The following is a 13,540-nucleotide window of genomic DNA, read 5'->3' as shown; positions in this document are numbered from 1 at the left end:
GACCCACAATGCACAAGGGGGCGCACGCATCTGGAGTTCATTTGCAGTGGCTGGAGGCCCTGGCGCAACCATTCTCTCCCCCACCCCTGCCTCTTCCTCTCTATTTGTTGCTCTCAAATAAATAATAAAAATAAAAATAAAATTTGAAAAATTAAAAACTAAGTTAACCTGGCCTGGAGAGATGGCTTAGGGGCTAAGACACTTGCTTGCAAAGCCTAAGAATCCAGGTTTGATTTCCCAGTACCCATGTAAACCAGAGGCACAAGGTGGCACATGAATCTGGAGTTCATATGCAATGGCTGGAGGCCCTGGTGCGCCTACTCACTCACTCTCTCAATAAGTAAATAAATATCTGGAAAAGATTATACTCAGTGAGGTAACCCAGGCCCAGAAAGCCAAATGTCACATATTCTCTCTCATATGTGGATCCTAGCTACAGATGATTGGACTTCTATGTGATTAGGAAGAAAATTTAGTAAGAGAAGCCAGTAAACTAGAAAGAAGATATAAAGAGAATACAAGGGGAGGGAGGAGGCACTTAATAGGATGGTATTGTATATACGTTAAGTAGAAGAGGGTGTGAAAAGGCCTAAGTGAGATCAGGGGAAGACACTGAGTAAAGGAAAGGTGGAAGGAGGGCTAATCAAAATCTAAGACAATACAAGTAAGTCATATGGAAACCTATTTTTTTGGGCAATGAAACACTCAGAAGCCATAGGCTGTTACTTGAAAATTTTCAGTGCCAGGGATGGGATACCTTCCAGTGAGTTGTTGGCCAGGGAGGTCACTGATGCCCCTAAAACATTATAGGCCATTGCCAAGGCCCTTGGATTCCCACCAGGAAGAGATGATAAGACCCTATTGCTGAAGACTCCACATACTTGGGCAGCAAGGTCAGAGAAATCCTGCTGGGGCTGAGCTGAAAACCTCCAAGTAGACCAGCTGACAGAAAGCTAGGAAAAGCTACACTGCATGCAGCTCAATAGGATAGGGAAATCACCAGAGGAGATACTCAGCAGTGGACCCTACCAGTCTTACACTCTGTCCACTGCAAATTTAAGCAAGCCTTAAATTTGGCCAGCCAGGCCAAATGAGCCAACGGGCACAATAGTAACATGTCTGTTATGGGGGAACCAATTGGACTAGAGGCCCACTCCAAGGGAGGAAATATAACCCCGATACTGAAAACCTACAACGGGGTAGTCATGAGTCCTAAGGATGTAACATTTTCTGGTATCTGGCTAAATGTATATATTATGCTCATCAAAGTGCCCGTAGATTAATACTACTCTCACTTTTGGTTAGAGAAGTTTCTCTTTTCAGTTGGCAATGACCTCGGGATGACTCAGAAGGCACCATGGTACTGAGAAGTGACAGAGGAGTGCACAGCACTGAAGTATCTCTATCACACCTTCCAAGACTCAGGGTCCACTGCGGAAGAGATGGTGGAAAGAATGTAAGAGCTAAAGGAAGGGTAGGACCCCTTACAATGTGCTCCGCCAGACACAAAATACCTGAATAGCCATGACCTCACAGTGACTGACACTACCGAAACAAGACCTTCATAATAGGACAAAAACACGACAACACCAAAATAAAAGAAAGACTGATTGAGAGGAGGAAGGGGTATGATGGAAAGTAAGAGTTTCAGAGGAGAAATTGGAGGAAGAGAAGGAAATACCATGGGTTACTGTCTACAATTATGGAAGTTGTCAGTAAAAATAAAACTTTTTAAAAAAACTGAGTAAGCCGCCTGTGATGGTGCACGCCTTTAATCCCAACACTGGGGAGGCAGAGGTAGGAGTTCAAAGCCACCGTGAGACTCCGTAGTGAATTGCAGGTCAGCCTGGGCTAGAGTAAAACCCTACCTTGAAAAGGAAAAAAACAAAACTAGAGTAACTTTAGCATACATATTCACAGAAGTGCAAAACACTAGCAGTTTGAGTTGGAGGGTATACGTAAAGATGTATGTGTGTGTGATTAACATGCTGACAGGGCCAAGCTCAATTCAATCCCCACAAACTTGTTTTGACTATCAGGACTAGAAAAAATTTCATCTTCTCAATGTATCTATTCTACAACGAAAATAAGTAATTTGAATCTAAAAGTCTTAATCTCTGTATTAGCAATATATTATATAATTTAGTGCTGCTTACCTAACACTTCTTATTCTATTTTATATGCTGAGTTTACTGCCAAAAATTCTTCCAAGTTTTCACTGGTCACTTCATGCCTGGGAGGTACACCAAAATGTTCCTAAGACCAATACTAAATAAAGCACTTTTCTCAAGTCTGTTTACATGACAGCTGTTCAAAAACAGAAACCATCTCAACACAGCTATGGGGCAAAAACCTCTTCAGCAGTTCTAGAAGCAGCTCAAAAGGCATACAGAGTTCTTTTGACCATCAAGTAGTACTTTTGTAAGAGATCCTAACCAAGCCTAGCATATTGCCTTTCCCACTTTAATATTTAAAGAATTGGTAGCAGTTCTTTTTTTAGAAGTGTGTTAATGTATGCAAGTGTGTGTAGTATAAGCAGGTTGCACATGCATATGTATGATGAGATGAAAGTTGTCTATTTTCTTCTCTCTCTTGTGACTTACTTCCTTGACATGGGTCTCATTGTACCAGGAGCTGTTTTTCAGTTAGACTTGCTAACTAGCAAACCATACAATTTTCCTATTCCTTGTCCCACTCAGGGTCAGGGCTATATTCATGGCCACAGACTACAGCAAATGCTCTAACCCCACTGAGTATCTCCACAGTTCCAGATAAAAATTCTTTTACCGAATCATACCCATGTATGTTTCAGCAAAGTAGAGGGATAAGAAAAGTAAAAAATAAACTACAGGCTGGAGAGATGGCTTAGTGGTTAAGTGCTTGCCTGTGAAGCCTAAGGACCCCAGTTCGAGGCTCGATTCCCCAGGACCCACATAAGCCAGATGCACAAGGTGACACATACATATGGAGTTCATGTGCAGTGAATGGAGGCCCTGGCACGCCCATTCTCTCCCCACTCTCTCTCTCTTCCTCCCTCCCTCCTCGCCTCTTTCTGTGTTACTCTCAGATAAATAAAAATAAATAAATAAATAAATAAAATAAAATAAACTACAGATACAAAGACAAGTGAAGGGTTATCAACAATGGCCTTTAAGAACCCAAACCATGGTCAAGCACCCAAGCACACTCACTCAAAAGCATTAGCAATTTTGAAAATTATGATCTGTCAATAAAAATAACTTACTTATTTTCAAAAACGACTGTTAGGGAATCTTCATGAACATCTTTGATAAATCCCTGTATGAAATAAAAAATATTATTAGAATCCTATCAATATTAATATTAGTATTTAAGTCTCAAATACAGTAAGAGATACAAACATAATATGAATAATGGCAGAACACAAGGCAAGGCAAGGCAGAAATGGAGGCACACACCTGTTACCCCATTATTGAGGTGATTAAGGGAGGACTGTCTAAGTAGACCAAACAGGGCTACAGAACAAGACTAGGTCTCTAGCTCAGTTAGTAAAGCACTTGCCTCGCACATATAAGGCCTGGATTGGAGCCTCAGCACCACATAAAACCACAACTGTAACCCAAGCACTTGAAAGGTAGAGACAGAAGAATCAGAAATTCAAAGACATTCTTGACTAAACAGGAAGTTCCAAGTCATCAGTGACATATGAAACTAACTTTCAAGTAAGAAAATCCACAGGTTTTGGGATTAGGAGATGTCAGTTGGATTTTCATCTCTAACATCTGTGAATGTTAAATTTACCTAACCTCTCTGAATCTCATTTTCACCTATCAGCACCTACACCTCAAAATCAGAAAAGTTCACACACATCATGAACCACCTTAGATCTTAAGTGTTAGCTGAATCAGATAGTACTGAGTATTGTGGCAAAGAATTCAGTAGCAGGATTGGAGAGATGGCTTAGCAGTTAAGATGCCTGCCTGCAAAGCCAAAGGATCCAGGTTTGATTCCCCAGTACCCACATAAGCCAGATGCACAAGGTGGTGCATGCGTCTGGAGTTCTATGCAGTGGCTGGAGGCCCTGGCGTGCCAATTCTCTCTCTCAAATAATTAATAAACAAAATAAACCTTTAAAAAAGAATTCAGTAGCACTGTGACTAAAAGCTAAAGATCTGGAATCCCAGCTCTATTACTTGCATATCATTCTGGGGGAAAAAAAAAACAAGTGGTGTTTGCATGCATGCGTGTGTGTTTGTGTGTGTGTGTATGCCACAAACTCTTGCAATTGCAAATACCAAAGATGTGGCTACTTTCTGCATCCCGCCTTATGTGGGTGGTTGAGGATGTGAACAGGTGGGCAGGCTTTGCACGCAAGCATACTCTTGAGCATGGTTTTAATGGAGTTAATCAGGTCTCCCACCTCGCAAAGTTAAAAATTAAATGAAATAGTATTCAGCACAATACCTAGCAAATTTAAAAATCAGTTCTATTATAAATGTTTAGCTGTACTCAACTCTAGCAAAATGTATGTTATTTTGAATACTATCATCATCTTTTTTCTCTTCATTTCCTTATCCCCAAAAATAATTGGCTATATAGCTAATACATTTACTCAAAAGCACTTTTTGGAATGTAAGAAGGTTTTCAGTAAAAACCAATGGTCACTTTCTAGCCTCAAAATTAATTTTAAAATGAATGTGTTTATCTTCATTTGATTAATACCACTGTAAGACACAAATCCTTCAACACCAGCATCTTGTTATGTGTGAGGAGAGGCAAATAGTTAGCTGGGGGCTAGCCTGCGTTATATATAAAGCCTTAGCTATTAGACCCATAACAAAGACCTGACATTCAAGAAAGAACAAAGCATAATGAAATCCATTTTTTTTATAACATACCCTATTAAGAACTTGATAAAAATTGGAAAAAAAAATCAGAGAACTTGAGTTTAACTTGTTTAAATCTTTACTCAACCTTGAGCAAGCAGTATGACACTTAAATAATTACAATTTGAAAAGGCACTTTGTTTTACTGATAATCAGCATTACCAACTGTCTCTAGACTATAAAACATAGTCTAGCTATATGATCACATATTCTTTCAGCACCTAATATCTGCCTCATTTTTTAATATTTTTATTTATTGATTGATTTGACAAAGAAAGAGGGAGAGAGAAAGAGAATAGACACGCTAGGACCTCCAGCCACTGCAAATGAACTGCAGACACTTGAGCCCCCTTGTGCATATGGCTAACGTGGGTCCTGGGGAATCAAACTTGGGTCCTTTGGTTTTGCAGGCAAACACCTTAACCTCTAAGCCATCACTCTAGCCCCTGCCTCATTTTTAACATCTGCATAAAACAGTTGGAATTTGAGGTAGAAGCTTAAGTGCCTTGAGGAAAGAATATGTTACACAAAAATATCTGTCCAACATGGACACACTTGATGAAGTTTTATCAACCTGATGGGAATAGTCACAGGAGGGGGAAAAGAACTGATAGGTTAAACAAAAAGAATCATGGTGTAAATAAATCTCAGGAGTTTGGGCTGGAGAGATGGCTTAGCGGTTAAGCGCTTGCCTGTGAAGCCTGAGGACCCCAGTTCAAGGCTCGGTTCCCCAGGTCCCACGTTAGCCAGATGCACAAGGGGGCGCACGCGTCTGGAGTTCGTTTGCAGAGGCTGGAGGCCCTAGCGCGCGCTCTCTCTCTCTCTCTTTCTCTCTCTCTCTCTCTCTGTCTTTCTCTCTGTGTCTGTCGCTCTCAAATAAATAAATTAATTAATTAAAAAAAAATCTCAGGAGTTGGAAGTACGATGTAACAGCTAAAAATCACAACAAATTATGGACCATTGCTGTGGAAAAATTACCTTAAAACTCTGCAAGGCAACAGACAAGATTCTTATAAATCATCCATACTCTTCATTTTAGAGAAAATTAAGATGCAGCAATACACATCTACAAGCCCTAAATTTAACTGCCTAGGAGGTTATAAACACTAGTTTAAACTCTCCTTTTCTCCCTAAATCTCTTTTTATCTTCATTTGATTAAGTCTGGTAGCAATATTCATCAGAAGAAATAAGGCAATAATTAAAGAACAAATCAAAATGCAGTTCACAATGAGAAAAGGTAGTTGTGTTCATAACATATAGATAGATAGAAGTTAAAAATAAACTTGCCTACAAAGCCTAATGATGAGGTTCAATTCCCCAGTAGCCAAGTAAAGCTAGATGCAGAAAGTGACACATGCATCTGCAGTTCATTTGCAGTGGCTAGAGCCTGACGTGCCCATTCTTTCTCTCTCTGCTTACATATAAATAAAAATATTTTTAAAATGTTAATGTTTAAAAATTGAGCAATACAGCAGAGGCCTTGCTAGAGCTCCATGCTTTCCAAGTCTCTAGATTAGAGTTCAAGGTCATTCCTGGCTACATAGGGAGTTCCAGAACAGCCGGATATATGAATTATAATCTTAAAAAGCAAAACAGGGCTGAAGAGATGGTTTAGCAGGATAAGCAGTTGTGTGCGATGCCTAAAGACCCTGGTTTGAGGCTCGATTCGCCAGTACCCACATAAGCCAGATGTACGAGGTGGCCCATGCATCTGGAGTTTGTTTGCAGAGGCTGGAGGCCCTGGTACATCCATTCTTTCTCTCGCCCCCCCCCCCCACCACCTTTCTCTCAAGTAAATAAATATAGACAGAACAAAAGTATCTGTGGGGATGCATGACTCCCTTGAAATCATTCCCATTAAGCCTTAGGATAAATAGGAAAATAGGAGGATGTGAAAGAGGAAAGAAACCCTTCAAGTCTTGTACGAGCCAGCTAAGAGTCAAGAATTCAAGCTCAATTAACATTTGCTAGGAACAGTGACTACAAAGAGAATATTCCTTTTATAAAGAGATATTTCAAATTAAAAATGATAAATAAGCAAAGACACATGGTTATGGCCTTCTACCTTTAACAACCCAGCAATAAACCTGCAATTTTCTAGGAAATCTCACAATAAACTCCATTTACAGAAGACACATGTCTTAACTCCTGTGGCAACCTTGCAATGCATTCCACCTCCTTTACCAAAAACAGAGGGAGAAATGAAGTTTCTTAGCAACCTCCTGAGTGGCCAGAGTTGCACATATGACTACTGCTACAATGCCTAGGCATGACTATCAAGAAGCCCACACCCACACTTGGGTGAGTCTTATCATTTCCATGAGCATCCTTCTATTAACATCTTTGCTTACCTATGCTACAATCTCTTCCTTATAACTCCAACTCTGCTTTATGCTGGCTCATTATGAAATTTTTTTTCTGCCATAAAGTCAAGAATCCTGTCTTCACTTGAGTCTCTGAAAAGAACTGCTCTGGCAGCCTTGAGCCCCGTCTCTAGTCACCCCACTGCTGCTGGCAAACCCATTAGGAACATTATTATCCTAACCTAGAGAAATTCCTTTGATTGCAAAATAATCAATTTCATGTATTACTTTTGGTTGTTTAAAAACTCAAAGCCAGGGCTGGAGAAATGGTTTAGCGGTTAAGGTTTGCCTAAGAAGCCTAAGGACCCCAGTTCAATTCCCCAGGGCTCAAGTCAGCCAGATGCACAAGGGTGAATGTGTTTGGATGGAGTTCATTTGCAGCAGGTACAGGCCCTGGGCATACCCATTCTCTCTCTCTCTCTCTAATAAATAAATATTTTTAAAAACCTCAAAGCCTTTCTCTTACGCAGTAGCTTACAAAAGTAAAATTTGTTATACCCCTTACGAAGGGAAAATAAGCCGGATGAGGTGGCACATGCCTTTAATCCCAGCACTTGGGAGGCAGAGGCAAGAAGGATCCCCATGTGTTCGAGGCCACCCTGAGACTACACAATGAATTCCAGGTCAGCGTGGGCTAGAGAGAAACACTACCTCAAAAAAAAAAGAGGGGGGAGTATAAAGTTAAAAACCTTAATGCTCAACTGCCAACTAACTTTATGTAATCAGGGAACTAAGCTTGAATCTGCAAAGTGGAGGAGCTAAGATCGAAAGTATAAGATTGAAGGCTGGAGAGGTGGCACAGTTAAGGGGCTTGCCTATAATGCCTAACGACTCTGGTTCAATTCCCCAGTACCACGTAAAGCCAGAGGTACAAAATGATGCAAGCATCTGAATTCATTTTCAGTGCCTAGAGACCCTGGCACACCCAATTCTCATATATTCATATTCACTCATATTCCCTCTCTCTTCGTACCTAAGTATTTTTTTTTAATTTTTATTTACTTATTTGAGAGCAACAGACACAGGGAGAAAGACAGATAGAGGGAGAGAGAGAGAATGGGCGCGCCAGGGCTTCCAGCCTCTGCAAACTAACTCCAGACGCGTGAGCCCCTTGTGCATCTGGCTAACGTGGGACCTGGGGAACCGAGCCTTGAACTGGGGTCCTTAGGCTTCACAGGCAAGCGCTTAACCGCTAAGCCATCTCTCCAGCCCATACCTAAGTATTTTTTTAGGAAATCTAGTATTTGGGCTGGGGTGTTGGCTTAGCGGCTAAAGCACTTCTTACAAAACAAAAGAATCCAAGTTCAATTCCCCAGAACCCACATAAGCCAGATGTACATTGTGATACATGTGTCTAAAGTTGTTTGTGCACCCAATCTTTCTCTCTTTCTCTAAATAAATAAAAATATTTTTAAAAAGAAATCTAAAATTTAAACTCTAATAAAACTTTAACTCTTAAATTTTAAAGTGCATGTTAGGTAAGTTTACAGAGAAACTACGAACAGCAGCAACAGCCTAATCAGGTTAAAAGTTCAACCTATCAAAAATCGTATGAGAAAGCAAAGTACTTATGTCAGTCATCTAGCCTCTAGATCACATTTATTCTTATAAGCATATAAGCAAAAGGAACAGATGCACAATACTATTTCCTTCAAAACTGACAAAATATTCTTATAGCTTGAGTCACTCTAGCTTTAATTCTATCTTTTTTCTATTAAAGAGAGAGCAGGTGGGAGAGGGGGAAAGAGTTGGTGTGCCAGGGCCTCCAACCACTGCAATGAAATTCCAGACATGTGCACCACCTTGTGCTCATGTGCAACCTTGAGGACTTGTAGCACCTTGTGCATCTGGCTTACGTGGGACCTGAAATCACACGTGGGTCCTTAGGCTTCACAGACAAGCACCTTAACTGCTAAGCAATTTCTCCAACCCTGATTTTCTGTTTTAACAGTTCCCATTACCATAGGCATGTTGGAATTGCAGATGCATACACCACTTTGTAACCTGCTTTCCATGGGTGAATTGAACATAAGCCAGCAAGCTTTGCAAGTAATCACCTTTAATTGCTGAGCCACCTCCCATCCCTGGATTGAGGCATTGTTCTCAAGCACTAAAAGGTATGCCAGGAGAAAATTTTCCTGTAGCTTCTACTTTTACTGAAAAGATTCATAATAAAAACTGTTTCTGTACTGTCTACATAGTTATCAGGTATTTAAATCTTCATCAGAACAAGGAAAAAAAGAACTTCATTTGGTTTTACTAAGATGTAACAGTAAAATGAGAGGGAACTCAGAGAAAGACTCCAAAACAAGTGAATCATAACTATCCCTTTTCAAAACCTTTGTGGGCTGGAGAGATGGCTTAGCTGTTAAGCACTTGACTGTGAAGCCTAAAGACCCCGGTTTGAGACTCGAATCCCCAGGACCCATGTAAGCCAGATGTACAAGGTGGCGCTTGCATCTGGAGTTCGTTTGCAATGGCTTGAGGCCCTGGTATGCCCCCACAACCTGTCACTCTCAAATAAATAAATAAATAATAAACTAAAAAAAAAATTCTTTGTAGGTATCCCACAGCAGCCAAAGAACCTTCTGCAACAATCTTTAGGAGGTTCTACCAATCCATAGTAAGACTGAGCCCTCCAGAATGCCAGATGCCATCCTCTCATTCCAATCCTGTAAATTAAGGAGATGCACACCAGGAGCACAAGTGCCTAATTCCTATACATATAATTCCTATAGATTCCATAAACAACTGGGCTATTTAACATTTGTGCTTGGACAAATGTCTTGCATATGGACACAATTTGGACATTAAGTCAAAGGATTAGTAACTATAACACACAAAATGGGTGTTAAAAATTAACAAAAAAAGGACAGCCACCCCCCCCCCCAAGGAGAAAAAGCAATTTGTAGAAGAGCAAACCTAAAGGGCTAACAAACATTTTTCTTACTGAGATATAAAGAAAGAGAGCTGTCATTTACTAATGAAAACAGGAATTAAGCTTTTTTTTTTTTTTTTTGGTAACCTGTTAACAGTAGCTCTTTGGGGTTTGTTTGTTTTTTTATTTTTAACCATTTGGGTTTCCTTATACAAAACTATCCTTTCTTTGAAATCTAACAGAAATCCAGATATATGGAGTAACATATACGCAATCACATATACATAAGAACAAAGCAAATACTGAAAAACGGTTATTTTGATGCCAACTATCAAATTACTCCATATGAAAACCATCAAGATGCATAAAATTCTATTTTTTACAGAACATTGAAAAATCACGATTTCTTTCTGAATACCTACAATTCAATGCTATGAACAGTAAGAGTGAAACCTGGAAGTAGGCATGCTCGACTATCTGAAACGTTTTCTGAAATGGAGGGGATTGTGAAGGGGAGCCAAGGGGGGGCAGGAAAGACAAAGAAAAACTTCAAAATGAACCAAGCTTGTGTTTTATAATATATGAGTAAAACTACATATGTAAAAACTGTGTATGTGTACATTAATACATGTTTAGATGTAATTTTTAAAATGTGTATTGCCAGACATGGTGGTATACACATGCAATCCCAGCACTTTGACAGGCTAAAGTAAGAGGATTATGGGTTAGAAACTCACCCTGGTCTACCTGAGACCCTGTATCAAACAAAAAAAGGGGGGGGGGGCATGCTTTGACTCAGCAGTTGTGCTTGCTTACAAAGCCTGACAGCCTGGGTTTGATTCTCCAGCACTCACATAAAGCCAGATACACAGAGGGTCGCATGCAATTGGAGTTCATTTGCAGTGGCAGGAGACCCTGGCATGCTCACTTTCTCTCTCTCCTTGCAAATAAATACGTCCGTCCCCCCCCCCCCCCCCCCCCGGCTGGAGAGATGGCTTAGTGGTAGAGGCACTTGCCTGCAAAGCCTAAGAACCCAGGTTCGATACCCAAGTACCCACGTAAGCCAAATGCACAAGGTGGCACGTGTCGAGTTGCAGTGGCTGTAGGCCCTGGTGTGCCCATATTCATTCATTCATTCACTCACTCTCTCTAATATTTTTTAAAACTTTCTTATCCAGACACAGTAGTCTGTAATGCCAGCTATTGTGGATGCTAAGGCACTTCCAAAGTATCACGTGCATCAAGGAGTTCAAGTACAGCTGAGCAACACAGCAAACCTTGATGCTAAAATGAAATCTTAACTTTGAACAATCTATTTTCAGAAGACCCACATAACTAAATCTACAAAGTAAAAGTACTGTCAAATCAATGGACATATGTTCTACAAATACAACTCTGCGAACTTAAGTTACTACAAAACTATTATGTGAAACAAATTCTATGAGAAAAACCACAAAAGCAAGCCTTCACAGGCTGGATATGTGCTCAAGCAGTTTGTATGAGGTCTTGTTTTGTATTCTAGCTCAAAAAAAAAAAAAAATAATAATTAAACCAGTAGGTGGAGGACAGCGCAAACCTTCCTTCGCCCTTCCTCACATATTAGTACTGAGCACTTAACTGTTCTTACAAAAGCACAGGACAAGACTACTGCTTGCAATCTAATAATGGTCTTAACTTTGTAAGCTCGGAACAGTTCTTTAAATGGAATTTCTAAACTTCCACCTAAAACAATCGAAACTTTCCGGTTGCAAAGGGCTTTAATTCCATAGTCATTCCTTCCCTAAGTATTTGATAGTTTTGTGGTAATATCTGAACTTGATAAGATCAATATATAACCAGTAAAAAGAAATTGAACTATTCAATTTGAACCAAATCAGAAAGGATATTTTTGTATGTAGTTAGTAAGATGACATTGTGTTTAGAAGCCAAGACTAATTTCTTTTATTCACTTATTAAAGAGAAAGAGAGAGATAAAGGAGGAGGGAGGAAGAATGGGCAGGCCAGGCTCTCTAGCCACTGCAAACCAACTCCAGATGCATGTGCCATCATGTGTATCTGGCTGACATGGGTTCTGGGGAATTGAACCTAGGTCCTTAGGCTTCGCAGGCAAGGGCTTTAACAGGCCATCTTTCTAGCCCAAGACTAATTTTTGTTCATTTTTTTAATTTTTATTTATTTGAGAGTGACAGACATAGAAAGACAGATAAAGGGGGAGAGAGAGAATGGGGGTGCCAGGGCTTCCAGCCTCTGCAAACGAACCCCAGACGCGTGCGCCCCCTTGTGCATCTGGCTAACGTGGGACCTGGGGAACCGAGCCTCAAACTGGGATCCTTAGGCTTCACAGGCAAGCGCTTAACCACTAAGCCATCTCTCCAGCCCAAGACTAATTTTTGATTCATTCAAATATACACTTGAAGGCTATGGTGTACTAAATAAACAATATAAAGCCACTAGCAAACAAAATTACTAAATAAACAATAACAAGTCACTAACAAACAAAAACTTACAAGTTATTAGTCAGGGAGGCTACAAAAGACCTAAGACAATATGGGCTATTGCCATTGCTCTGGTTACCCACCACAATTACCAATTAAATGATTTGAAGTCCCTCTTGCTTAGGATACATTTCAGGTGTGGACATATGAAAACTAAGCTAGAACTAAGCTGGAAGCTTCCTCCCTGCCAGCCAGCTTTCTTCTTCTGTACCTGAAGGTACTAGGCAAGCTGCTGGAGAAAATCCATCAATAAGGTCCACCAGCTGTGGACCCTGTGTATTCTCCAACCAACCTGCCCGGCAAGACTCTTACTACAATGGGCAGGGGTTAATGCAGTGATATACAGATGGCAAACGTGACTATCACATTATATGCTGAGATTTAAACAGGACATCGGAACCACCTCCCCTCTTCCCCAAGGCTCAGGGAACCTGGTGGAAGAAGGGGCAGAAAGAATGTACAAGTAGAAGGATGAGAAAGGCTGCAAAATGCTGTCATGTAGATATGACATGACCATTGCACTCATGAATTCACAGTAGCTGTGATTTTCAACATGAGATCGAACCTAACAATACTTCGCCACTGATGGAGTAAAGGATACATGAATCCCAGACCTACCAGGCTAACTTAATGGCAGCTAGCAGTTGCTGGTAGAGGGGGAGTCAGGTTCCTCAGTGGTGTATCCAATGTAAGTTGCCCATTGCACAGTAAGCACTCTTCCACCCATGATCATGAAAAACAACCCTAATCTAACTCCATGGTTAAAAATGAAGGGGGTCATGCTAAGGGGATTAGTAAGGAAAAAGAAGGGTGTTGATGGGAGGCAAGGACACAAGTGTAATTGGGAGGAATAAACTCAAAATACATTATATAATGTATAAAAACTTCCAAAATGAAAAAAAGGAAATTTTAAGAAAGTTATGAAAAAGGAATGAAAA

The 13,540-nt window shown here is 40.3% G+C and overlaps 1 protein-coding gene across 6 annotated transcripts in view; it reads right to left on the bottom strand.

Moving 5' to 3' along the window:
- Positions 1-13,540, bottom strand: part of Fxr1 (FMR1 autosomal homolog 1) — a 70,973-nt gene that overhangs the window by 50,169 nt on the left and 7,264 nt on the right. For all 6 annotated transcript variants that reach the window (XM_045161326.1, XM_045161331.1, XM_045161328.1 and 3 more), the window contains exon 2: positions 3,245-3,297. In XM_045161326.1, the coding sequence (XP_045017261.1) occupies positions 3,245-3,297 (53 nt within the window). The remainder of the gene's footprint in view (positions 1-3,244; positions 3,298-13,540) is intronic.

Source organism: Jaculus jaculus, chromosome 11 (assembly GCF_020740685.1).
Source record: "Jaculus jaculus isolate mJacJac1 chromosome 11, mJacJac1.mat.Y.cur, whole genome shotgun sequence".
NCBI lineage: Eukaryota > Metazoa > Chordata > Mammalia > Rodentia > Dipodidae > Jaculus > Jaculus jaculus.
The sequence above is the reverse complement of the archived record's forward strand: the minus strand, read 5'-3'. Positions and strand labels throughout refer to the sequence as shown.